Below are 25,550 nucleotides of genomic sequence, written 5' to 3'. Positions count from 1 at the left end.
TCCTTTTCTAGCTCAAAATAGTACTGGACAAAGCGAACCTTTTTAGATTTCTGACTTTCCACGTAGCTTGTTTACAACATCCGTTACATCCATTAGTGCAGGGTGAAGGGAATCTAAATATTAATAGACAATAAAATGGTTTCATTGGTACACCGATGAAACTGATAAATCATTTAATGAAATAATATTATTAGTGCGGTTAGATAGTGAGGATGGCAAAGTTAAATTCTTAATTTAAAAACACTTTGAATGTTCAATTAGAGTAGAAAAGTGCTATATAAGTACCAGCACCAAAGCAGAAATGAATCATTAATCAAGAGAAAATTAAATATATTTCACAGAAATGATGAAAGGATGAGAGGTCAGTAAAATAACTGTCTGTTTTTAAGGAGACAGTAAAACAGTTGTGCATGGAATCACTCAGCACCTGCACAGGCTTGTCCCAGTTGCAGAAATATGACAAGAATGCATCTGCACTGGATGTTGGGAGGAAAAGCAGTGTGTCCCTGCCAGCAGTTACATAACATGAGGTATGCTCAGATTTTGCAATGCATTCAAAAAACTACTGACCGTGTACATTCCTGCTGAGATTAAGCATTCTTCAATCATTTTCATTTATAGTTTGTAGGAAGTATTCAGTGTGCCTGAAAAAACCTATTTGTTTAATCTCGCCTTTCCTGCTTGTTAATGCTCGCACCTGACTCTTAGACTTACTCTATTTTTCCTTATACATATTTTTTATGGCTTGTGCTTTTATTATGTTTTTATTTGATATGCATTTCATATTACCCCCTGTGTATTAGTGGCATTGACCTGTGAGTATATTTGACACTTTGCTAAGGCCTTATAATACTCGTGTTACTTCTCTGTCTCTTATGTTAAGCACTTTGGTATACCGCTGGTTTTTAAATGTGCTCTATAAATAAAGATTGTTGTGGTTGTTGTTGCCTGATCGATGAGGATAGGTGAACAGCTATTAAAATCTGTATGATTCAAACAAGTATACACATATCTTGGTAACTTTTTAAAAAATTCTTCCACATGTGCACACGGCTCCAGAGAAAAAAAACAAACAAAAACGGTCTGCTCCCACCTGAAATGACTCCGCTGATCAGTCCAGGGATGCCCTGCAACTCGGTCACATTGTTGTTGACAAAATACTCGTTGCATGTGGCATTGAGCTGAGATCCATCGCAGAAGAGGTTCCACAGCTGGGTAGTGACCGTTATGTTGTCTATAACCTCAATCTTATTACACTTGTCAAACTGGTGGTTCTTTAGGGTACGATTCCCCAACATGCAGACACTGTGTGAAGGAAGAGAGAAATTTTAACATGAAGCATTAATTAAACTGAAATAAATCTTAATAAATGTTAGCACTGACTCACGGAAAGTATGGCGGATCAAAGATGGTCTTGATGACTCCCGCATAGATGGCCAGGATGGAGAGAATAACACAAGCCAGGAAGACCAGTGCCAGCTTGTTGACATATTTGACCCCAACGAACACGACTACTGACATTATTGCTAGGCAACAAGTGCCATAAACACGCATGTTGTTCAGCAGGGCATCCAATTCATCCTCCTTTTTATCTGCCACAAAGATGGCTGCTTTAGGCACCATGTAGGTCTGGATGGACAAAGACAATGCAGGAAGAAATACAAAGTGTCACATTAAACGACTTCTCGTTTCATTGTACTAATAAGATGTGAAGAAAACTTTTATATTGTGGCAGTTTGTGTGTTAAATAAACTGTGGTTATGGCCCAACTGCGTTCTGCTTTCAAGGTCATAAAATGGGGAAAGCAGCAGCAAGACCACAGCAATTCAATTCAGTTTTATTTATACAGCACCAAATCACAACAACAGTCGCCTATAGGCACTTTGTATTGTAAGGTAGAGAGAAAAACCCAACAATCATATGACCCCTTATGAGGAAGCACTTTGGCGACAGTGGGAAGGAAAAACTCCCTTTTAACAGGAAGAAACCTCCGACAGAACCAGGCTCAGGGAGGGGCGGCCATCTGCCGCGACCGGTTGGGGTGAGAGAAGGAAGACAAGACAAAAGACAGCAGAACAGAGTATGCATAAATAATCACATCACTAGCAGAAGCTGGCCTGGAGACGGAGCAGCAAATGTGGTGCTGCTGGCTGAAGCAGCTTAAAAGGTGCACCCTATATGAGATGACCAACTGGATTTGTAGAAGGTATCAGAGAATCCATAAACTGATGGATATTGGGATCACTCGATCTACCAGCTGCAAATCTAAAATAATCTACTTACCAGTAGAATCTCAATGGTACCCAGGATGTACATGGAGCCAGCAAATGTGGTCCCCAGGTAAAAACAGAGACCCACAGCTCCACCAAACTCTGGACCCAAAGACCTGGAAATCATGTAGTACGAGCCTCCAGCTGGAAAAAAGGGAATGAGGGAGGAGGATATTAATATCTTTTAGGTCATCATACAACCCATAAGCCTGAAGAAGACAAGTGTGTACTGTTATTCAAATAACCCCAAGAAAAAGGATCCTACCTGGAACAACACCATTAGTAGCAATTGCGCTCATGGATATGGCTGTCAGCATGGTCTGTGGAGAGACGAGATTAATGAACAAAAGCTGAACTGAATTAAAATGCTTCATGTTGAAGACCTTACAAAGATGGTGCAATGGTGTCATGTAAAAGCCCCCCAAAACAAAACACCGTCCTTGCCCACCCTCTAGTTCTTTATTTCCCTGAATTTTGTAGATTTTTCAAACAATGGTACCCTCTGTGGATTAAATTAATATTGAGTCTGTTAAAATACTTCTTATGGGCTTATGCTCTAAATCTTTTGGATTGGTAACAGATACAAGCTTTTCCATGAAATCAGTCATTGTGGAAGAGGATATTTACATCAGCCTGTTACCTAACAGACCTTCCGGATGACAGAAAGGACAGAGCGGAGAGAAGGGCAGATAAGATGCACAAAGAAAAAAGAAAATAGAGTTAAAACTTAAAAGGGTGAAGTAAAGACTGAAGGAGGACAGCGTGAAGGTGACACAAAAGCAGGCAAATGAATGAGAGGAAAGCAAGAGGAGGTGTAGAGAAAGGGCAAGGGCATGACCAAAATACACCCCGTGCTCTTTGTTGGCGTCCTATTTAAGGTGTCAGACAGGCTGGAGTAAAGCCAATTAGCTGACAGTTTTACCTCCTGCTTCCACTGAAGCACTAAGAAGCTATACACAAAGTTGGACTTGACAACGAATGATGCGAGAACTTGAAGTACAGAACTGGAAGGCATTTGTTTACTGATGACATCATTCCCACTGTTCCTGCGTCACATGGACCAATTTGTAACTCTAAAGCTACCTGCCACATGTCGGGAATTTATCAGCAGCCGTACTTGGATTTATAAAATACTCTCAACTACATCTGAACATTGAGCTCTTTGAGGTATCACAGTTTTAACCTCCTAGGACCTGGTGTCCACATTTTGGGTTATTAGACCAAAATACTCAATTTTGCTCTACAAGGGCCTGATATCCACTTACAAGGACATTATACTGCTACTGTTCTATCGAAATTTTAAACAAATATCCTCATATGTGGCTCTCATTTTTCTTAGAAACAAAAATTAGGTTAAAAAAAAATCTGATAATTCTTTGTTTTTACATTCATCAGGTCCCAATCAGCCCAAATATCAAAGAGAAATTAAAAATGCATGCCGTGGAAGAGTTTGGGTCTTAGGAGGTTAACTGAACATTAGGGGTGCAACGATACTCGTATTGATATTGAACCGTTCGATACAGTGCTTTCGGTTCGGTACGCATATGTATTGAACAATACAAAATTTATTTTATCAACTTTCCTTCTGACAATGCTGTCTGTGTTGAGCACTCAGTGGATCTGCGCTCGACAGTGCAGCCTAGGCGGAGTAGTCGAACGCAGATTCACTGAGCGCAGGGCAAGCTAGCGAGACAGAAGTTAAGCTCTCCTTGCAACATGGCAAATTGAACCTCCCCCACCCTCATTCAGATCTGGCGTTTGGAACTATTTTGGTTTTCATGTGATGTATGACCCTGAAGGTAAGCGCGTCATGGAATAAAGTAAAACAGTATGTTGGATGTGCCACGTAATGCTCAATTACATGGGTGGGAACTAGTGTGTTAGCGCAGTTAGCTCGTTAACGTGTTGGCCGTCCAGCCCCACGCACGGGGCGATCCGCGGAGATTTGCCGTGTTGTGGCGTTAACGTCATTTCAATGAGATTAACGCTGACAGCACTAGTGGGAACACAGTGAATATGACTGCACATTTACTCCGACATCATCCTAGTGCAAAGACAAGTGGAAGCAGACAAAAACAACAAGCATGCATGCTACAAACTTGACCCGAGTCATTTAGACAGCCGTTAGCACAGGATTCTCCTCATGGGGGCCTGATATGTTTAATACGCTGCTGAGAATATAGCCCAGAAGAAGCGTATAGTATAGCTTTTATTTTGGAAAGATCCATTTCTCTGTAATAAACTCTCTTTTCCAAAGATGAGTGATTCCTCAATCAGATACAGGGCTCGCAAAATCGCTAGCCCGGGACGTCAGGCTAGCGATTTTTCCAGTCGGGCTACCAAAATCTATCTCTGCCCTGCCCGTTGGGCTATCGTAGGAAGGAAAAATATATGTCAATGCTTTTGCATTCTTTCGAAATGTCATTTTAAGAAAAGGCCCCCATTAGAACCCATGAGAAATGCAAGAAATGCATTATTGCTCAGTCTGCAATATCTTTCCCAGAACAAACACCAATTGCAAATAACATACTAAAAATAAACCTGAAAAATCTGTTTAGAACAGCGTACTATGTTGCAAAGAGTGAACTACCACTGGCAAAATTTAGCAGTCTTTGAAAACTTCAAAAAGCAAATGGCCTAGATCTTGGTTCCACTTGCCTCTTACTTGTGACTTCAGTGGAAATTTCAAATTCTGATCTGACACAGACTGATTCATGTCCTACACAGTTCTTACAAGTTCATAGAAATTTCTGTTCGATTAGAACCAAGTATTTGAGTTGATGATTGTAATTTTTATACAATGTTGTAATTTGTTTTTTAACAATTTTTTGATTAATGTTTTGTTTCCTTTACAATATATTATTAATGTATAATATTGTAAAGGAAACAAAACAGGAAATAAAACATCAATCAAAAATTGCTCTCTTTTTTATTCAGGCTACTTCAATTTATTTTGGGCTACCAAAAACTGAAGAGTCCCTGCCCGAAGGGCTACCAGGGATTTTGAAATTTTGCGAGCCCTGAGATATATATATATATTTTTTTTATTACTTTTTTGTTTCAGCAACATTAAATTTAAAAACTGTACTTTTGAGTTAAAATATATATTTATAATTTTAATAAATGACAAATTAAAAAGGCATGAACATTTTTTTTTGTATCGAAAAAAATATCGAACCGTGACACCAAAGTATCGAGCCAAACCGAACCGTGAATTTTGTGTATCGTTGCACCCCTACTGAACATATGTGTTGTCACCTAAAAGGATACTTTATTATTCTTTATTCTTATTTATCTCATACTTGAACTTCACATGGACATCTTTCTAATCCAACTTTATTTTGCTGGCTGTGCTTAGCAAACAGAAGCTTTGATTATCAGGTGTGTGTGTTGGATTTTAAATAATCGTGTTTATTTAACTGTGGGAAGCCAAAATCATGTGCGGCCCTACTTGCACATATAAAGCAAGTAGGGCCGCACAGGTGGGAAAAGCCTCCAGTTGATCCAAAATGCTGACAGGGACTAAAAAGAGAGAGCAGGAGTTTTTCCCTTCCCGATGTTGCCAATTGCTTACTCACAGTGGGTGATCTCACTGTTGGGGGTCTCAGTATAATATTATGAATTGCAGGGTCCAAAATATCTAATATAAAACACCTAATAAGATCATTAATAACATGCTTCAAATTTGATAATTTGTGGATATTAAAAATGTAAAGTTTTGATAAGAATGGGTTTATTAATGGAAATGCACTTCACGGTTGATTCTTTGTTTAGGCAGTGTTACTCTTCAAACAGACGATGGTATGCCATTAGAAGATTTAATTATGAGACAAAAAGCATTTAGGGTCTGGGGTTTTCCTCCTTTCTACTTTGCCTGATTAAGCTGAAATAATCCATTGCCTGCCATGGGATTGGTGAATATAGCTACTGTGTGGGTGTGGACGGCGTCATGTTTCTGACAGTTTGCAGATGGACGGATTACACGTCAAGTCAGGTACCATTAGAAGCTGGACGAGCAGGAGAAATGGAGAGTCACAGTGGCTAAATATAGGAGGGATCAGTGGCCACTAATTCATCTTGCTGGCCATTCATTATGGCTGTCAACCAACCGAAGCAGCTTCTGGACCCAAAATCAGCAAAAACACTCAGCCGTGCGCACACACATGCACACACTCTTACATAATCCTGTTCTAATGAGTTAAAAGCTAAAGCCCTTGATAAAGAACAAATAATATTCAGCTCCTTCCAGTTCCTCTTATTCTATCATTTATCAATACATTGAAATGGTTTCCATCATAAAAAATAATCAGGAAGTAAATTCAAGGACAAAGGTTTGGTGTGAGATGTAGAAGGGAACACAAAACACCCATCAACGTTTACTCTGCACATAACCAGTCATACTTCCTTTACTGTAATGCAACATGGACCTAGAGTATGTTTAGCACAATGATCATGGTAACATGGCCTAATTTCAAATAATAAGGTCAGCATACTGAGCATATGTGTAAGTAGTCCATGTGAGCCTAAAGTTTCCACAGTTGTTTTCTACTTTGGATTGTCACAGATCACATCAGCCATGCAGCTGTGGCTGTTTAAAACTTGCATTTTTATAATCTTCTAATTCACAAACTTTTTAGGCCTTGAGACAAGCATTAATGCCACATTTTAGGGGGAAAAAGCAAAAAGAGAGAGACTCAGAAACGAACACATAGACTGTGATGATGAAGTACTCACACATGAGCAGCATAAGCCGACAATAGCCAAGGACTCCAAGATGCCGGCAGTGCCAACAATCCAGGTAAGGCGCAGAAACAGGATGACCCCCAGAATATTCTGGAGGCATGGGAGGTAGACACCCATGAACGTCCCCATCTGAGGGCTCTGTAAGGCAGGAAGGGCAGGGGGAGGATTTGGGAGAGAAGCGACAAAGCAGAAGATGAGAAAACATTAAAAATATTTGTGTTTGATGGAAGGAGTGATTAAGGATATGACAACAGAGGAAAGAAGTGAAAACTGCTGTGCAAACTGAAAACTGCTGAAACCCTTACAGCCATAAATAAAACAATTAAAAAACATCACCAGAGACAAAGAAGCAGAAGCAAAGAGGGAAATAAAGACAGAGTGTAAAAGAAAGTACACATTATTAAACACTGTATAAGTCAAAACCACTACCCCAAAAGTACAACTGACTTCCATCTTATTCCTTGCAAGGAACGGTATTTTCACAACAACAAGCAGAAAGACCGCAAGGAGAATGACAGGCCTACCCACCATCTAACTCCAAATGTAAGATACTCGTCCCACTTTTTCAGGCAAAGAGGTGCAAGAATGCCAAGAATGGCATCCACTTCTTTCTTTAGTAAGATGCTCCTAAAAGCCAGTGGGAGGTGCTCAAGGCCCATTTCTACACATTGGGACGTGATGGGGCAACTGGGATGTGACCCAGGCTGTGGTTACAAAAGCATGGCAGCACTGTGGAAACTACTCTTTTCAAAGAATGACAAAACAAAAGCATCGAAGGAGAGGCTGAAGGAAAGGCTTGTGCTGGACTGGTGATGGTGTTTATCAGAATTTTATCTTTGAAATGAGCCTGACCCTGCCTCTTCTTCTTGTTTACTTGGCAAAATCAGTTTTTCACTGTAGCCGTTTCACAAAACGAAATGTTGACTCAGTGACTAAACAGACTTCCTCTAAGCAGTAATACACACACGCATATTAATAATAATAACATTTTTTTCTGAGGAACAAAAACGTTTTAAGAGATGTATTAAAGATGGAAAAGCACAGAGAGAACAAAAACAAACAGCGGTGGCTTCATCGGTCAAAGACCTGGTTATATAATGACAGGTCAGCAGATTTAAAAGAACAACTGTTAATATGCAACTGTACATTACCATGTATGTAATGCATGCAAACACAAACTAAAAGCTCCACTACAGTGTGTGCTTCTTTACCTTAACAGCCTTCTTCTTTGGCCCCTCATCGTCATCAGCCTCCTCGTGCTCTTGTGCACCCTGTGAGAGATTGGTGTAGTTTGCGAGTTTACTGAGGAAGGATGACACCATGGGGTTGCTGTCCATTTCCTCCTGCAATAAAGAAACTCATCTTTAACAGCTAAACAGCAGCAGTCTTGTACAAATGACCTTTTCAAAATGACATTCAGTGGGAGCTTTTATGCTCATTTCAGGCTCAAAACTGTTATAGCTGAACTTTACTAGCAGCCTTGTATGATTTGTTTTTCAAAATCATTCCTTTAGATCTTATACTGGGCTTTAGTGCAGCCAGTGCATCTACTGTCTTCATTTTAAGCCATCTACCTTCTGACTGGCTGAATACTAAAAGAAAAGAATAGGCTGGTGGGGCTTTCATGCTCACAGACAGAGCCGTGTACCTGAGAAGCATATTCAGGAAATCTGCTCTCATTAAGTTCATACAGAGCCAAGAGTAGAAACAGAAAGTATGGTTCAGAGCAGCCTGATGCTTGAACTTTGGGCTTGCAGGAATTATATGTTCATATATATCACATCAAGGAAAAACTTCAAAGTTTAATTTGGCCTTTTGATGGGCAGTTATCGCATGAAGTCTTCCATTTGCAAAACAAACTGTGCAAAATTTTGTATTTTCATCCATTCAAAGCATATTTGAAAAGCATTCCTGGATCAACTTCAGAACCAAAAGCCGCGGCTGTCTTATTGATTCTACACAAGCGCCAGTGACCACAGAGCAACAAGGTCCGCCAAATGGCAGAGGCAAGCAGCAGGCAAAGGTTCAGCTGAATGGAGTTAAATGAATGTACCAGTTTTTATGGCAAATAAACTTCTTGACTGACACATTGTTGAGCTAAGGGTAAATTGGTGCTTTTACCTCTGCGAGTTTCTATTTATTTAGTTCACCACAACTTAGACTGTTGTTCCAGCATACTTGGCATTAATGAATGGTTTGAGCTTCACAGACTAGCTCCAACTTAGGCTGCAGATAAGGTTCAGCCAGGGTTCTGGTGAATTTATAGTTTTTACTGTGGAGTTTGGGCTTTCTCTTTCCCAGCCTAAGCACAGTCACATTTCCTTGTGTAGTGGAACACACTCCTTGGCTTGTGAAATGATAGCGACATCCACATGATGATGTTGGGCAGTTACCTCAAAAAGTGCCATGTTGGTGCCATCGTAGCTGTTGCCTTTGTCGTCTGTGTTGTTGATAAAAGGACTGTTTTCCTTTGGGACTCCATCACCTGTAGAAACACAGTTTTCTCGTTATGTGAAATGCAGAGGAGATTTAACACATCGTGTAACCAAAACTCAATATAACCAGTGACTGGAAAACAATTGCTGTAAGAACCACAGTACATAATAATGCTGTTCATGGATCTTCATCCTGACAATGTTCGGTGGAAGTAAAGAAAACTTCAGATGGTTGCTTATGCAAATCATTATCACATGTTTCCATTTGTAAGGCGTTCCTCTTCTTATATCCAAGAACTTCCTGACAGTTTGGTTGACTCAGTGCAGGGACTGCCACAAATGTCATGTCACCACGCTGGTAGCAGAAAAACATTGAATGGGAGAAGCCAGAAAGATCTTTTAAGAAGACAATGAAACTATTCTCCACTAGTAAAGCTATTGCAGATGGTGTTATCTCTGAAAAAATATGATAAATTACCTTGGACAAGTACTTATACCAAGTAAGGCTGGGCCATATCATACCGTTCACGGTAATACCGGTATAATGTTGGGCAATGATAAGAAAATGAAATATCAGGATAGAATATGGGTAAAACACGCATGCGCAGTGCCTTTGTTTTCATACGCACATGGCGGAAAAAGCACGGCGGCGAGAGAGAATGAGAAGGGCAAAAGCGGATCGTTGAATGAAACAGATGAACCAGAATTGGGTTGTAAAAATGCTGCAGCTTCAGTGGTGTGGAACTGGTTTAGCTTTCGTCCATCAGATACACAACAAAGCACTATTTTTGGTAGAGCATGCTAGTGGGGCATCGTTATTAGCGAGTGTTTTGGAAAATACGGCGCACTTAAAATCGATCCTTTGATATTTCTGAAAGTCGACAGTGCCCCTTATAATCCCATGTGCCTTATGTATGAACTCTGATCGTGTTTACTGACCTCAAAACTATTTTATGTCGTACACGGCGCTGGAAAATCTGTCAAATGTTTCAGTACAACTTTGCTAAGCTACGAAACCCGCACAGCTTGATGGATTGTCGGAGCATTACGGCTATCGTAGGCAGGAGCCTCGCAGAGTGATACGTACTGTGCTTCAACATAATATTACTGTATTGTGTGTGTATAACCTCTTTTTAAGTTTTGTGGATATTATACATGGTTATGCTGAGGATATGTCGGCCAATTTCCACTGGAAATGCCTTTTGGTTAAACTGTCAGCGAGGAATTTGCATTTGCAGTGTTAATTTTTTATATAACTTTAATGCACATAAAAAAGCTGCTTGTTTAAGTGAAAATACATTGATGTGGGTTTTTTTGCACTAATAAAGTTGTGGAGTTGTAAAGTATTTTTTCTAGTGTCAATTATATCATCAGTTATATCATTATCTCAAATTTTCAAATGTATATCGTGACAAATATTTTTGGTCATATCGCCCTGCTCTAATTCCAAGACATCTCGTCCATGTAACATCTAAAGTTGTTAAACGGAGGTCATTATTCAGTTCATTATTCAAAAAGTTCATTATTTGCTGAGGTGATCCCTGAAGATGTCTCAGGGAGGTTTTTTTTTTTTTTGGAACAGGTTCAAAAATAAGACTCGAATTTTGTTTGACAGTACAGTCTATTAGAACACACCTGTAACCATCCATCCTGAGGACGGGGCAAGGTTTGTATTTTCATCCTACTGAAAAAAAACAATCCAACAGGTGGATGTGATTCCATCTAAAATTAATACATTACTTGCTATATTCAGTGACTCCTGCTAACAATTGTTATCTGATGTAATCAGTCTTATTTCTTTTTTGGACATACACTAAACCCACTTTGGCGTCATGCATCTGACTCTCACATCATTGCATTTTTAATAACCCACATCATGGTGATGAGATATCCATAAATAATTTATACCTAAACTAGAAATTAAGTCTTACTCTGTAAGTGCAAGTTAGCAAAGGACAGTGGGAATATAGATGGAAAGACTAATATCAAAGACATTACTACAGATCACACAAAACATATTTCGTATTCTTAAAAATACATAACAGTGCAACCAAGAGTTGTGTTGGATATTTTCTCACTGAAAATACAACACAAGTATTGGTTCCCATGTTTTTCCTCATCAAGATTAATAACACTGGTTATTTTATGGTCTGTAGCAGAGGTTTTTGAAACACGCTGTCTTTCCTCTGTGTCTACTTTGTCAACTGCATGATGAATCTTGTAGTTGTTCTGTATTACCCACAGCGACCCAGCCGTCTTCAGAAGGGACATTCTAGCACCAAGCTGAGAACCACGTCTTTGCTGCTTGGGCTGGCAAACTACACAGCAATGCAAACCAAACTTTTTGAATGAACGGACACCTTAGAGCGCAGGGTGTGATGGTGTGTGAAATCCAGATAAATGTGATAAATAAAGATCATCTCAGAGAGAGAGATTGTGTGAGTGTGTGTGCGTGCCATTCCATTAGTTTAATTTGCAGGTAATTACATTATAGTGTCAGAAATATTAAAGTGAGGTGGAGTGAACAGACGTTTAAGCAGTTGAAGCCTGCTGTGCAGAGACTAAAACAGTCAAAAATAGGTTGTGTGTTTATGACCAATAAAACGCTATAAATAAAGTCCAATGAGGCAAAAAATGAAGCAATAAATATGAGCTTCAAATGGAACTCAAGAAAAATAAACAGAGGTGGCGTGTGTAGAGTTCATACCAACGCACCCACGCAGAACAAACCCACGACAGAAAACAGAAAAAATAAGTGGACAACTCCTTTATATCCCGACACAAAAAAGGCAGCAAACTATGTTTTTCACAAAAAGCCACACCACTTCAAATGCTGCTTTCATGCATGCACACATAAACTGAGGTCAATTCTATCTGGGCGAAGACTATGCAAGTGACAACTGGAGTCTTTTTAAGCACTCCAGCTCATTAGTTTTAACTTCAAAGAAGTTAAAGGGTCACAAATTGATCACTTTTAAAAAAGAAGATGCTTATATTTTAATACAGAGGTAAAAGATGAATTGATGTTATTAAATTATGCAGGAAAGCAGAAGATCTGCTTATATTTGGCATTTTTTAACTGAAACATGCAAAGGTCAGTATTAATACTGAGTGGTTCAAATGTAAATATGTGTAAATAAAGTTGCTGTTTGAAGCTCCACAGTATAAAATGAGTCTATTCTACTTAAAAATAACACAACTGTCTGTGATGAGCCTATCCAGAGCAAAACAGCTGAAGTTTAAACACTGGCCCAAAAATACGTGCACTGCATCTCTCCACCTGTTTAGATTGATAGTTCGCAACCAGTCAGTGCTGGGCCTTTTCCATTCATCAGCAGCCGGAGCTGCCTACTGCAGAGGGGATTTCACGAGTAACTTTTGCTGCTTGATCCAGCTGCTGGGGGAATAAGAGGCTTGTAGAGTGGCTTAGCCCGTTGGTAATCACAGAGAAAGTCATTACGTCCTTGTACTGTGACACTCTGTAAAAGAGCGTTCTATGTGGGACAGCACGTAGAGAACATCAGGGAGGGACACAATATTTCACAGAGTGTGGAATGAGTGAATTTAAGGCAAAGCATGAAGCAAGTGCAGGTAAAGGTGAGTCAGCCTTAGCCAGTCATCACTTAGCTATTCTTTTCAGTGCTACACGCCACCGGTAATCATTGTCTTAAATGACTCTGGCTAAATCCTCTTTGAGACCAGGCAGCAGGCTAAAACTGTCAATGTTTCCAAATCAGGTGAGGTTTCTGTTTTAAGTCCATATGTAAATTGGTTAAGACGTCAGTCAGGAAGTGAAGAGAACCGTTCACCTGTCCTCAAGTGAAGGAAGGATCTTTGGTAATACAATCCCACGCTGCACTTAAGACACCCTAATGGACTTTTCAAAGGCATCTAATTTCTCTAATATACAGGTATCAAGCCATGATTGTTTTATGAAGTACTTTCAACGTCAAGAATGTTCAGGATTTTTTGTGATCTGAAAAGTGTAAAATAGCTATGAATGTTTGAATACACAATAAAGACGGTGAGTTGATTTATCAGTTTAACTGCATGGTTGTAGCTTTCCGAACGATGTTATCTGCAGCGTGTGAAGTGATGTCTTTAAGGTTATTTAATAAAAACAATATAAATAAAAACTATCAAGGGGCTTTACCCCTTCTTTACTACAAGCCAACAGAAACCAGAGAGACTTTCTGCATTATTATAAAAACTTTTGTTCATTTATGCATCCATTTTTCTTTGCTTCTTTATCTGGATCACATTGTTGTGTCCAACATGAATACTGATGTCATCTGTTAATTAAATCTGCAATCTCATGCTCCTTTGTTCTAAAAATATCTCAACTAGTCTGTGTGGGGCGACAAATTTGTCTCACCCTGAGGTGATCGAATCCTCCGGTGACCTTAAGACGCACTTCAACATCCTAAACGAAGAAAAAGTGCCAGGTGCCACAATCCCCCCATACTGCAATTGCTGCAGTGATTGTTGCAGTGGATTATTTAGTGGAGGAAGGGGCGGATCACAGGGACAAATACGGGGGATTCAACAGAAGATGAAGATTATCTGCACATGTCCCTCTGTCTTAAGTATAATCTGGAATGGTTTAGCGCAAATGTCACTGTATGTGTGTGAGTGTGCTTGCATGGAGGGGTCCACAGGCACATGGTCGAGATTCACATATCGCCATGGTGTGAACAGATGTTGGCCTCTGTTCACATTGCAGAAGTTGCCATCTACCTTGGACTAATTCACCCTGCTTTCAGTGATCTTATGTTTTTGTTTAAATATATTTGATTGCAGTCTAATCCTAAATTTCATGTGAATCATATCATCAACTATATCATAAAGAAACAAATAAGCAAAAGTCTTGTTCTGGTTCTTTCCTCTTTATTTTTGCCTGAAACTAAAGCATCATGATGACTGTAGTGTTTCAAATGAGCTTTATAAATAAACCTGCCTTGCCCCAAACTACCCCTTTGTTTGGGTAATCATTCCACCAAGATTATTACCCATCCTGCTTTGCTGATGCAAAGTCCTTACATCATCTGTTCTCAAGTCAGCTCAAGATTGCTGATGGTGCACTGCAATCTAGTTCAAAAGGAGCAAAGGATGTAAATGTTTGCAAATATGCACCTGTGAGGAAAAAGCCAGCCAGTGCTACATGTAAAAAAAAAGAAAAAAAGAAGAAGGAATGTGGACACATGAATAACCAGATCAGCAGTTTATAGTGAAGTGTCAAAGCAAAGGTTATAGCATGTCAAACAAAGGACACACACGGTTATGCTCAGCTGATATTCCCCGTCTGGATGCTCCTCTTATGATTATCTATTTATTAGGGGTGCAACGATACACAAAATTCACGGTTCGGTTCGGTACTTTGGTGTCACGGTTTGATATTTTTTCGATACAAAAAAAATGTTCATGCCTTTTTAATTTGTCATTTATTAAAATTATAAATATATATTTTAACTCAAAAGTACAGTTTTTAAATTTAACCCTAACCCTTGTGCACGTTTTTTATTTTGACAGCGAATGCGCACCTGCGGACCACTTATGTGCAGCCCTGGTTATTTAGCTCGTCATATTGCAGCCACAGAAATTCTTTTGTCCATGAAACCATGAAGCTGCACTTTCTTTTTGCCTTATAGTCTGATTTGTCATAACTTCTCCGTTTTGTGGTAAGCTTTTCTTTGGCTGTCACTTCTTCACCCTGACCTGTCTTATTTGGCTCAGAAGAAATGAAATATATATCCTCCTGCTTTTACACACGCACTCACATAAGCTCAGCGATTCTCTGTGCGATCAACCTCTCACATGTTTAAGCTTGCTGCGGGAGATTTCACTTGTCATGTTTGCATAGTGAGCTAACGATTAATAAGACGATGTCAGAGGAATTGGTGCACAAATTTTCATCACTCACAGATCAGTGCTGTCGCTCTCTATACACAGTTCGCGCGATTGCAAAGTGAAAGCAAAAAAACAAGCGCAAATTCAAACGCGATTTCAATATGTCACATATTGACAGTGGCTCACAGATGCCAATGACATAATTACCCAGCTACATTTCTGAAAGAATGCAAAAGCATTGATATATATTTTTCTTCCTACAATAGCCCGACGGGCAGGGAAGAGATAGATTTTGGTAGCCCGACTGAAAAAAATCGCTAGCCCCAGGACGTCGGGCTAGCGATATTGCAAGCCCTGTATCTGATTGAGGAATCACTCATCTTTGGAAAAGAGAGTTTATTACAGAGAAATGTCTCTTTCCAAAATAAAAGCTATACTATCCGCTTCTTCCGGGCTATATTCTCAGCAGCATAAGGAGAATCATGTGCTAACAGCTGTCTAAATGACTCGGCTAAAGTTAGTAGCATGCTTGTTGTTTTTGTCTTTGCACTAGGATGATGTCGGCGTAAATGTGCAGTCATATTCGTTGTGTTCCCACTAGTGATTTCAGGTTAATCTCGTTGAAATGACCTTAACGCCACAACACGGCAAATCTCCGTTAACGAGCTACCGCCGATCGCCCCGTGCATGGGGCTAGACGGCCAACACGTTAACGACCTAACTGCGCTAACACACTAGCTCCCACCCATGTAATTGAGCATTGCACGGCACATCCAACATACTGTTTTACTTTAGTCCATGACTCGCTTACCTTCAGGGTCATACGTCACATGAAAACCAAAATAATTCCAAACGCCAGATCTGGAGAGCTTAACTTCTGTCTTGCTAGCTTGCCCTGCGCTCTTCCTTCTGACTATGCTGTCTGTGTTGAGCACTCAGTGGATCTGCGCTCGACAGTGCAGCCTAGGCGGAGTAGTCGAACGCAGATTCACTGAGCGCTCAACACAGACAGCATCGTCAGAAGGAAAGTTGATAAAATAAATTACAAATGTTGTATTGTTCGATACATATGTGTACCGAACCGAAAGCACTGTATCGAACGGTTCAATATCGATACGAATATCGTTGCACCCCTACTATTTATGTAACCATAGTAGCCCCTAACCACTCATCTCGCCCAGCATTAGAGGATTAAACCAAACAAAACCAATATTAGTGTCCAACCTTCACTATATTTAAATAATCACAACAAAGAAAGCAAGAGTCTCCTGCCAACCATAGCCTAAAAACTGCTCCTGCCTGATCTTTTCACTGTGTAACCCTGCCTTCATCACACAGGTCATCATTTCCAAATCTTCTGTAATGTTTACTCTCACACACTCATTAATCCCCCCTCATTTCCATCCAGAACAAGCAGATGTTTTCATCCAAACAGGCAGTGTCTGAACCAAACATACTACGAGGCAGCAAAAAAAAGCAGATACAGCAGACAGAACATGTAAGGTACGTCCCGGTGAATGGAGCAGACCGGCTTGCAGTTAAAGAGCCGCATATTCAATCACAGCTGGTACAGACTAAGCAAGAGCAACCAGGTACAAGAACGTGTCCCTAACCCTGCATTAGCTCATGTTACAGCAAAACACTAAAGCTACAAATACTGCAAATGTTCAATTTGCAGTATTGAGCAGCACACTTTAAAAAGTGAGCTTTAAGTAGCAGAATTATTTGTGATGATTAGTGCAGTTTTCCCTCATACACTGATGGCAAAATGATTCAAATGTAAGAAAGAGTTTGGGATTTGAGCAATAAAAAAACATAAGGAACGAGCAGGCTGAAGCCTCTTGTGTAATGTGTGATGAATGAATGCAGGTGGGTTTGACGGTTAAAGCTGTGTGTGTTTGTGTACATGATCCACTTTTGCAGGTGCCGAGGACAGACTGCTGGTGCTATAGCGCATTACGTGACCTCAACAAATGCGACATTGCTGAAGGGCATATATAATTGGGGCTAACTAAATGGAAATATAGAAAGGTTAAATTAACCGCCTAAGTAGCAAAAACCATCATGCCCCTTATCTCCAATGCTTTCAAGGTGGACAGAAACCTTTGGCATGAGCTAAAGCTTGCTAACAACACACACTAACTGCCAAGAAAAATTTGAATCAGCTCAGGAAAAAATTATGTTTGGCTTTGTTTTGTGTTTCAGCAGTGAGATAAAATTGTATTTAAGACATTAACACTTAGTGAGAAATACATTTGAGTGCATTAGAGCTCATAAATTAATTTGAAGTGGCACACACCTACGCATGCAAGAGCAAACCTTGTGGCCACCATTACTTTTTGGATGATACTCATGAAAGCTGCAGGACACAGGAGGTTAAGAGCAGGATAAACAGAGTCCAGATGGTTACATGCTAGACTGCCCCCAACATCTGCAATTCCAAACTCATTGTTTTACATCACAGTCAGCGTTGTTACATAACAGAGTGGGATTCCCTGATTGTGCCACCGTGCTCTGCACAGTTGAAGATGGTTAGAGGCAGCTCGATGTTTCTCTCAAACAGTCAGTCGTCTTTCAGCTCGCCTCTGTTCAGAAGCCACGGCTAAAGTTAGACTCCATCAGCACTCTGCTACTTACTCCAAATATATGTGCAGGTACATTGAGGATGTGCTAATGGCTAGGCTCAGCCTCTATATTCACTGTGGTAATAAATGACCACGCATCCTATTTATAACCACTAAGCCGTCCGCTGTGATGACGCTGTAAGCTGCCTAACACTGTCGGTGTTAGCCCGTGGCTCAATGTACTATGGTGGGCAGAAAAAGACACAAAGGTTTTAAAAAAGTCAATACCGAGAGAATATCAGATATTCAAAAATTACAAGTCAAAAATCTATTTTTTTAGCCTGTGGTTAATGCATAAAAAAGATTCCATTACTGACCCCAAGATTAGGAAAGGGCAGAAACAAGAAGGAATTTAAATTTTTATGCACTTTGCCCTTTGCTGGATGTCAGTGCATTTATTTTTAGGGCAAATTTCTAAACTCTGCTTGGGAAAGTTTGTGCCATGCTCCGCCCATCGATTCCCACACTTTACAAAAAATTGAGATTTTTGATTTTGTGAGTCTCAAAACAAAAAAAACCCAACAACAATAAAGGAGTAAAGCATCTTGATCCCTTAAATTCACACAGAATACAGAGAAAGCGAGACACTACGACCTCTGTTGAACCCAAATTTATACCTCTGAAGATATATATGCACGTTACACACTGAACCAATTCTTCACAATATAATCACAATTTATCAGTGCAGCGACCGCGGGGGTAGAAAACGGCTTTTAAGAAGGAGTGAAGATAAACTTACCCTTCTGTCGAGACCCTCCCCTGTGCTCCATCCTGAGGAGCGGGGCTAAAAAGAAGGGCGGGAAGGGGGCTGGGTTCCTAGCAGTGGTCCCTGTGAAACTCCAGTAGTACAGGGCTCAAAGTAGAAAGATATTGCCAGTGAGGTGCTGAAGTCAGGAATGCTGCCCCGAGCTGTGTGGATAACGTGAGGATCAGCTATTTCTGTGACAGTGTGTGGGTGCTTGTGTGTGTGAAAAGTGGCCTGTGACGACGACGATCAGCGACATCAGCCATGCATCACAAAGCACCCTCACCCTCCTGCTGACAGACCGGCAAGCACACATGTCCAAGTGTGTGCACACACACACATACACACCCAAGTTCTCTCACTCAACCTTGCTAAGCTACTGATCACTGTGTGTGCATGTATGAACACACACACAAAATGGGGAGGAGCAAAGAAAGCAAGCAGAGTATGCAGAAGCTTACAGTCTGGAGTAAAACAGAGAGATTGGTTTAGGTTAGTGGAGCTGGAGGAAGAAGGAAGGATGAGTCAATGTGCTCTCAGCCTCCCTCTCTCGCACACACACAGCAAAGAGGAAAGATACAAAAATCCTTTTCCCCCGTTAATAAAAAGCACATTTGTGGTGCTGACAGAGCAGAATTACCACATGCCCTCTGAAATGAGAGCTGTGCAGTACATCGTTCCGAATCGATTCGTGTTTACCGATTTAAACTACAGGTACAGGGCTGACCTCCTGCCTGACCTTCAGGGTGTCACAAACATTGCATTGATCAGCACAGTATGAGACACATTTTCATATCTTATTCAGGACATCTAATTGATGTAATGCTTTCCCTAGCCACTTACCCTAACCATGAAAAGGTTCATACCTAACCCTTAGTCTAAACATAACCATGACCTAATTGTAACCGTGACACTAAAACCATATTTTGAGCCTCTAAAATACCTTCGAACTCATGGGGACAGGCACTTTGTCCCCATAAGTGTCTGTTGTACCCCACAGGTATATAATTTTCTGTCCTCACAAAGATGTCTAAACATGTAGCAATAAAATCACCTTAATCTGTAAATTGGCTTTGGGGACCTGGGTGGGGTCACCTTCCTTTTAACCCTTATGTTGTGCTCCTGTACCCCTAGACTATGACGTAACACACACACACACACACACACACACACACACACTAAGAAATTTTTTACCATAAAAACAGATGCCATTAAAATTTTTATTCCCCCCTGTATTTAATTTCTGAATTAGCAAATAACTTGTTCAGTTTTTCAGAAAGAAAAATGATCTGAAAATGATCATGCATCAATGAATATATGTAACATACTAGGGGTGCAACAATACTCGTATCGCTATTGAACCGTTCGATACAGTGCTTTCGGTTCAGTACGGATATGTATTGAACAATACAAAATTTTTAATTTATTTTATCAACTTTCCTTCTGACGAGGCTGTCTGTGTTGAGCACTCAGTGGATCTGCGCTCGACAGTGCAGCCTAGGCGGAGTAGTCGAACGCAGATTCACTGAGCACAGGGCAAGCTAGCAAGACAGAAGTTAAGCTCTCCTTGCAACATGGCGAACTGAACCTCCTCCACCCTCATTCAGATGTGGCGTTTGAAACTATTTTGGTTTTCATGTGATGTATGACCTTGAAGGTAAGCGCGTCATGGACAAAAGTAAAACAGTATGTTGGATGTGCCACGCAATGCTCAATTACATTGGTGGGAACTAGTGCGTTAGCGCAGTTAGCTCGTTAACGGAGATTTGCCGTGTTGTGGCGTTAACGTCATTTTAACGAGATTAACGCTGACAGCACTAGTGGGAACACAACGAATATGACTGCACATTTACTCCGACATCATCCTAGTGCAAAGACAAGTGGAAGCAGACAAAAACAACAAGGATGCATGCTACAAACTTGACCCGAGTCATTTAGACAGCCGTTAGCACATGATTCTCCTTATGGGGACCTGATATGTTCAATGTGCTGCTGAGAATATAGCCCAGAAGACGCGTATAGTATAGCTTTTATTTTGGAAAGAGCCATTTCTCTGTAATAAACTCTCTTTTCCAAAGATGAGTGATTTCTCGATCAGATAGATTTATTATTTTATCCCTTTGTTGTTTCAGCAACATTAAATTTAAAAACTACTTTTGAGTTAAAATATATATTTATAATTTTAATAAATGACAAATTAAAAAGGCATGAACATTTTTTGTATCGAAAAAATATCTAACCGTGACACCAAAGTATCGAACCAAACCGTGAATTTTGTGTATCGTTGCACCCCTAATACATACATATATAAATATCTCTTTTTAACATCGGCCAACCAGAGGTGAGTGCTTTCAAAGCACCATGCTTTAGTGTCATGCATACCAAGGTTATTATCGTTAACGAAAACTAACGAAATAACGAAAACAAGAAGTGAAAAAACATTTTCGTTAACGGAAATAAAAATAAAAACAAAAAAAGGAAAACTAACTAAAACTGTAATGAGTGTTCACAAAACTAACTAAAATTAACTGAATTTATAGCAAAAATGTGTTTAGTTTTCGTTGATGTGTGTGTGTCATACAATAGTCAAGGGTGAAAATGAAGTTTAGTTTCCAGATTTATTTCTTGCTGTCTCATTATGCCAGCAGGTGGCAGTATGTTAGTCGAGTCGTCTGTGTTGCTGCTCCGTCCACGCGCAGAATCATGTCAGGAAAAGTGGGGAGAAAGCGCCAGAGTCCAATTTGGGATTACTTTGAATATGACTGTGTTTTGGATGAAGCAAGTGTCTTGTAGTGGAAAGAGACAAATTATGAGGGACATTTCTCAAGGGAAAAAAATCCCACAAACCTTAAAGTGCACTTGAAAAGCTCACACAAGAAGGCTAACCTAGCTTACCTTGAGAAGGTAAGGGAGCACACTCAACCCTCATCCCCAGAAAATAGAAGCTAACCCCAGGCAAGGCAGCGTGATGCATCCCAAGACAACAGGACTGGGATATCTACACAACTGTGTGAGTCAATTGCCTTCAAAAAGTTTATCAATTCACTTGAACCAAAGTTACGAACACTGAAGAGTTAATAGTCTCATTGGGGCCAAGATATACATTTTATAGTTGCCTGGTATCAATGGTTGTTCATCTGCCCTAATTTATTTATTTATTTATTTAAAGAACCCATAGGTGGGAATGTGAGTTGTCTGTCTCTGCGTGTTAGCCCTGCGACAGACAGGCGACCTGTGCAGGGTGCAGGGTATGGTAGCTGGAATAGCAACATACCCAAGGATAAGCAGAAGAGAATGACTGATATGATGAAACTGGGATTTTGTTACACTTAATTATTGCAAACACGACTAAAACTATAACTGAAACTAATCAAAACTAAACTGAAACTAAGGATTTTCAAAAAAATAAAAACTAAACTAAACTAGCAAACAATTGGTAAAAACTAATTAAAATTGATATAAAATTAAAAATCTGAAGTCAAAACTAAATAAAAATAAAAACTAATGAAAATTGCAAAACTATTAAAACCCTGATGCATACTTAATCTAAGATCAGGTTAAGCTAGACATCAGCTGGAAAGAGTCAAAGGTGTGCTACAGCCCCACAAACCGGACAGACAATGGCAGAAACAGCTCTGCCCCAGCTATTACCTTGAAGCCCGGTCAACCTAGAACCCTGCTGTCTTCCTTTGTACTGACTGCCCATTAATCTCTTTGTACAAGAGCATGTGAAATGGGCACTAATCACTTAACCAGATTAGGCTAATCCTGAACTTTTTATAAAACAGAAGTCAGTTGAGGCCCCAGAGTTGAGGAAGATATGGCTTTAAAGTCAGCAGGCAAAGTGAAGGTCTACTTGTGCTGTCTAGCCACATTCAGATGAATCAGTAAGAATCAGATCAGTGTTGCTTGCCAGCCTCGTATACGTTAACTGCTGGTCAGATTACCTGCAGAGGATCAATGTAGAGTCATCAGCCAGGGACAACTACAATACACCAGTTTAAGGAGCAGTTTGTGAATAACAACTTAAAAGGACAGAAAAAAAACACGTAGACTTCCTCGCTGTTACAAGCAGAGTTCAGTCATCTTTCAGCAGACAAAACTGAACATCTGCTGTCAGCGTCATTAAACTGGCAAAGCAGATCTTAAAGAGAGGCTATCAAATCACACAGTAAGAAGATTTTGGTCGTATCAAGCTCCACTTGGTTTGATATCAGATGGATGCTGTTACTTTGTGTGTGTGTGTGTGTGTGTGTGCGTGCGTGCGTGCGTGCGTGCGTGCGTGCGTGCGTGCGTGCGTTTAAGTGTCTCCGTGTTATATTCTAAGCCTCTAAACCTGTCAGGTAAACAAACTGCTCTGCTGGGCAACACAAAGGATGGACACGAAGGACAGAATGTGTGAACGTGTCGCATTATACACAGAGAAGACTATAGAGCGCTGTCCAAACTTAAAGCTTTAAGCTAAAAAAGCCTAAATGACCATCTGTGATGTGAAGTCAGCAGATCCCGAATTAAACTTTTCTCAACTGTCAAGCAATGACCAATGACAGTAGACGATCCTGTTGACAAATGACAGGGTGTTAAATACTTCACAGGGTTACAAAAGCAAACAGAGCTGGGAACATCAATTAGTAACCAACCAACAGCTACACAAATGATGTGCAAACCTTTCTGTGAGGGCTCTCCTTAACGCTAAAGACTTCAACCGTGTAGCTGCATGTTTCTAAAACCCAAGCATTTACATTTGTTTTCATCCTTGATCTGCAAAATTTTTCATAACTATTGTTCTTTTATGGACAAGAACAAAATCAAATGATAGTACTACTGTAGGAGGGCTGACGTAATCTTGTCCATGTTGGTTATTTTTTTTAATTTTTAATTTCTGTTAATACTCTCCCCAGTATGTAGTAGTAATACCTTTTTTTAGTCACTTTTCAAAACACTGAAGGACACCTTAGAAGCCATTAAATAACAAAATCACACTACGGATAAAAACAGTTGGAATAAACAGTAGACTTAAAAGTCAACACTGACCATAATGGGCAAGCTTAAAAGATGTTTCAATCACATATTCCCCAAATACAGGTATTCTGTTTTAGCGTTAGAAGCACTTAGACACAACCTGTCACTTCAAACAGTTACTGGAATAGATAACTGTTCACGTGTTGGCTGGTTTACATGCACACTGTATTTCACACATAGCTTACAGACACTGACTTTGTGGTGATTAAATACAGCAGTTAGAAAAATCAGATGCTACTGTCACAGTCAGTCACATAGTCCGTGCCAACCATCCTCTCCTGATGAAAGGTACAAATGATCAAGTCCACTCTTCTCCAGATGGTGTCACTGTCTCACAATATGAAGCAAACAGCATGTGCTTGAAGGTGGACGTGTACATGAGAAACTGTAAATGCAATTGGTAAGACATTCTGGGATTTCATCTAGAGCCACAAAATCCTCTCTAATATCCTCCTAAGGCCACTTTAAATGTAACCAAGGTGATTTACAAGAATATTAAATGGTTGTTCTACTGCCAGCATCTGGTTCCTAGAATATGAGAATGTTCAATATGGGGGATAATGGTAGACATTTAAACAACAAAAGGCTGTTAATATGAAAGGATATTTTATGTACTATGTCAAAATGTGTTTGGTGAGCATCCATTACTTGCAAGGAAGGTGATGCTACATCACCAACACAGAGAAACGGTATCTTTAAAGGTACACAAATAGGCACCTTTCACGTAATGTCAAACACACATACACATCTTTTATGAGGTTACCAAATGTTTTTAGGCTTTGCAATATTTTTAATAAAAAAAATGGAAGCCCACTTTTATGACTTCAATTTGCCACTTCAGATAATTCTTGGTTTGTTTCCACCATGTATCTGGTAAACAGTTAGTAATGAAACAATTAGTCAGCAGAGATTTACTCCACACTGATAGTAACAGAAAAGCAGGCAGTTTGCAGCTGCCTAACGCATTTGATAATGGAAACAATGTCAAATCAATAGCGACCCAAAATTACTTAATAGTTATTGTGAGAAACCCACACGCCCAAGAGGGAGCACTCTGGGAGCTGTTCAAATGTGGCTGGACTCTAACCAGACCTTTACCAAAGCATTTCTTTCATGTTTATTGGTCTGTTTGAGCTAGGAACATGAAAGTCATAGTGGTGCACACCCATAATCTGCAGAATGTAAGCACATGAAAAATGGTTTGCCAGTAAAAATGTGCCAAAGCTCACAAGATTGGTTGGAAAAATAAAAAAAAGTCGGTAAATACTGGATTTAAACATCATGTAAAGTTGACTTTTTGGTTGGATGTCACTGAAAGAGCAGTGTAACGGTTGTAAACATGACACACTGATACGTATAGGGCTGCACGATTTTGCATAAAATGAGAATCACGATTTTTTGGCTTAGAATTGAGATCACGATTCTCTCACGATTTTCTTTTCCAGTATAAATATTTATTGCACTTATTAACTGCACATCAACTTCGTAACAGTTGAGACTGAACATAAAAACAATAAATATAAAAACAATAAATAAACATAAAAACAACAAATGTCTCACGTTTTGTCGTTGGCGCAAAATGTTGTACTGCTTGAAATTCCGTCTCCACTGTTGCTCGACACAGCATGTATAGAGCAGGTAGTGCAACAATAGAAACGCACTGTGTAGCGTTTGTCTAGGGTGTTGATCATTTTCCTACAGTGGGGCAAAAAAGTATTTAGTCAGCCACCGATTGTGCAAGTTCCCCCACCTAAAATGATGACAGAGGTCAGTAATTTGCACCAGAGGTACACTTCAACTGTGAGAGACAGAATGTGAAAAAAAAAATCCATGAATCCACATGGTAGGATTTGTAAAGAATTTG

The 25,550-nt window shown here is 39.9% G+C and overlaps 1 protein-coding gene across 6 annotated transcripts in view; it reads right to left on the bottom strand.

The window, feature by feature from the left end:
* slc12a7b (solute carrier family 12 member 7b) overlaps window positions 1-25,550 on the bottom strand; it is an 82,181-nt gene that overhangs the window by 17,113 nt on the left and 39,518 nt on the right. For all 6 annotated transcript variants that reach the window (XM_085467506.1, XM_085467507.1, XM_085467508.1 and 3 more), the window contains exons 2-8: window positions 9,407-9,498; window positions 8,225-8,356; window positions 7,005-7,151; window positions 2,536-2,590; window positions 2,284-2,414; window positions 1,388-1,629; window positions 1,094-1,305 (exon numbers count right to left, since the gene is read on the bottom strand). In XM_085467506.1, the coding sequence (XP_085323632.1) occupies window positions 1,094-1,305; window positions 1,388-1,629; window positions 2,284-2,414; window positions 2,536-2,590; window positions 7,005-7,151; window positions 8,225-8,356; window positions 9,407-9,498 (1,011 nt within the window). The remainder of the gene's footprint in view (window positions 1-1,093; window positions 1,306-1,387; window positions 1,630-2,283; window positions 2,415-2,535; window positions 2,591-7,004; window positions 7,152-8,224; window positions 8,357-9,406; window positions 9,499-25,550) is intronic.

This window comes from Copadichromis virginalis, linkage group LG9 (assembly GCF_057382275.1).
Source record: "Copadichromis virginalis isolate Kocher_CV1m ecotype Utaka linkage group LG9, C_Virginalis_male_GT1.1, whole genome shotgun sequence".
Taxonomy (NCBI): Eukaryota; Metazoa; Chordata; class Actinopteri; order Cichliformes; family Cichlidae; genus Copadichromis; species Copadichromis virginalis.
The sequence above is the reverse complement of the archived record's forward strand: the minus strand, read 5'-3'. Positions and strand labels throughout refer to the sequence as shown.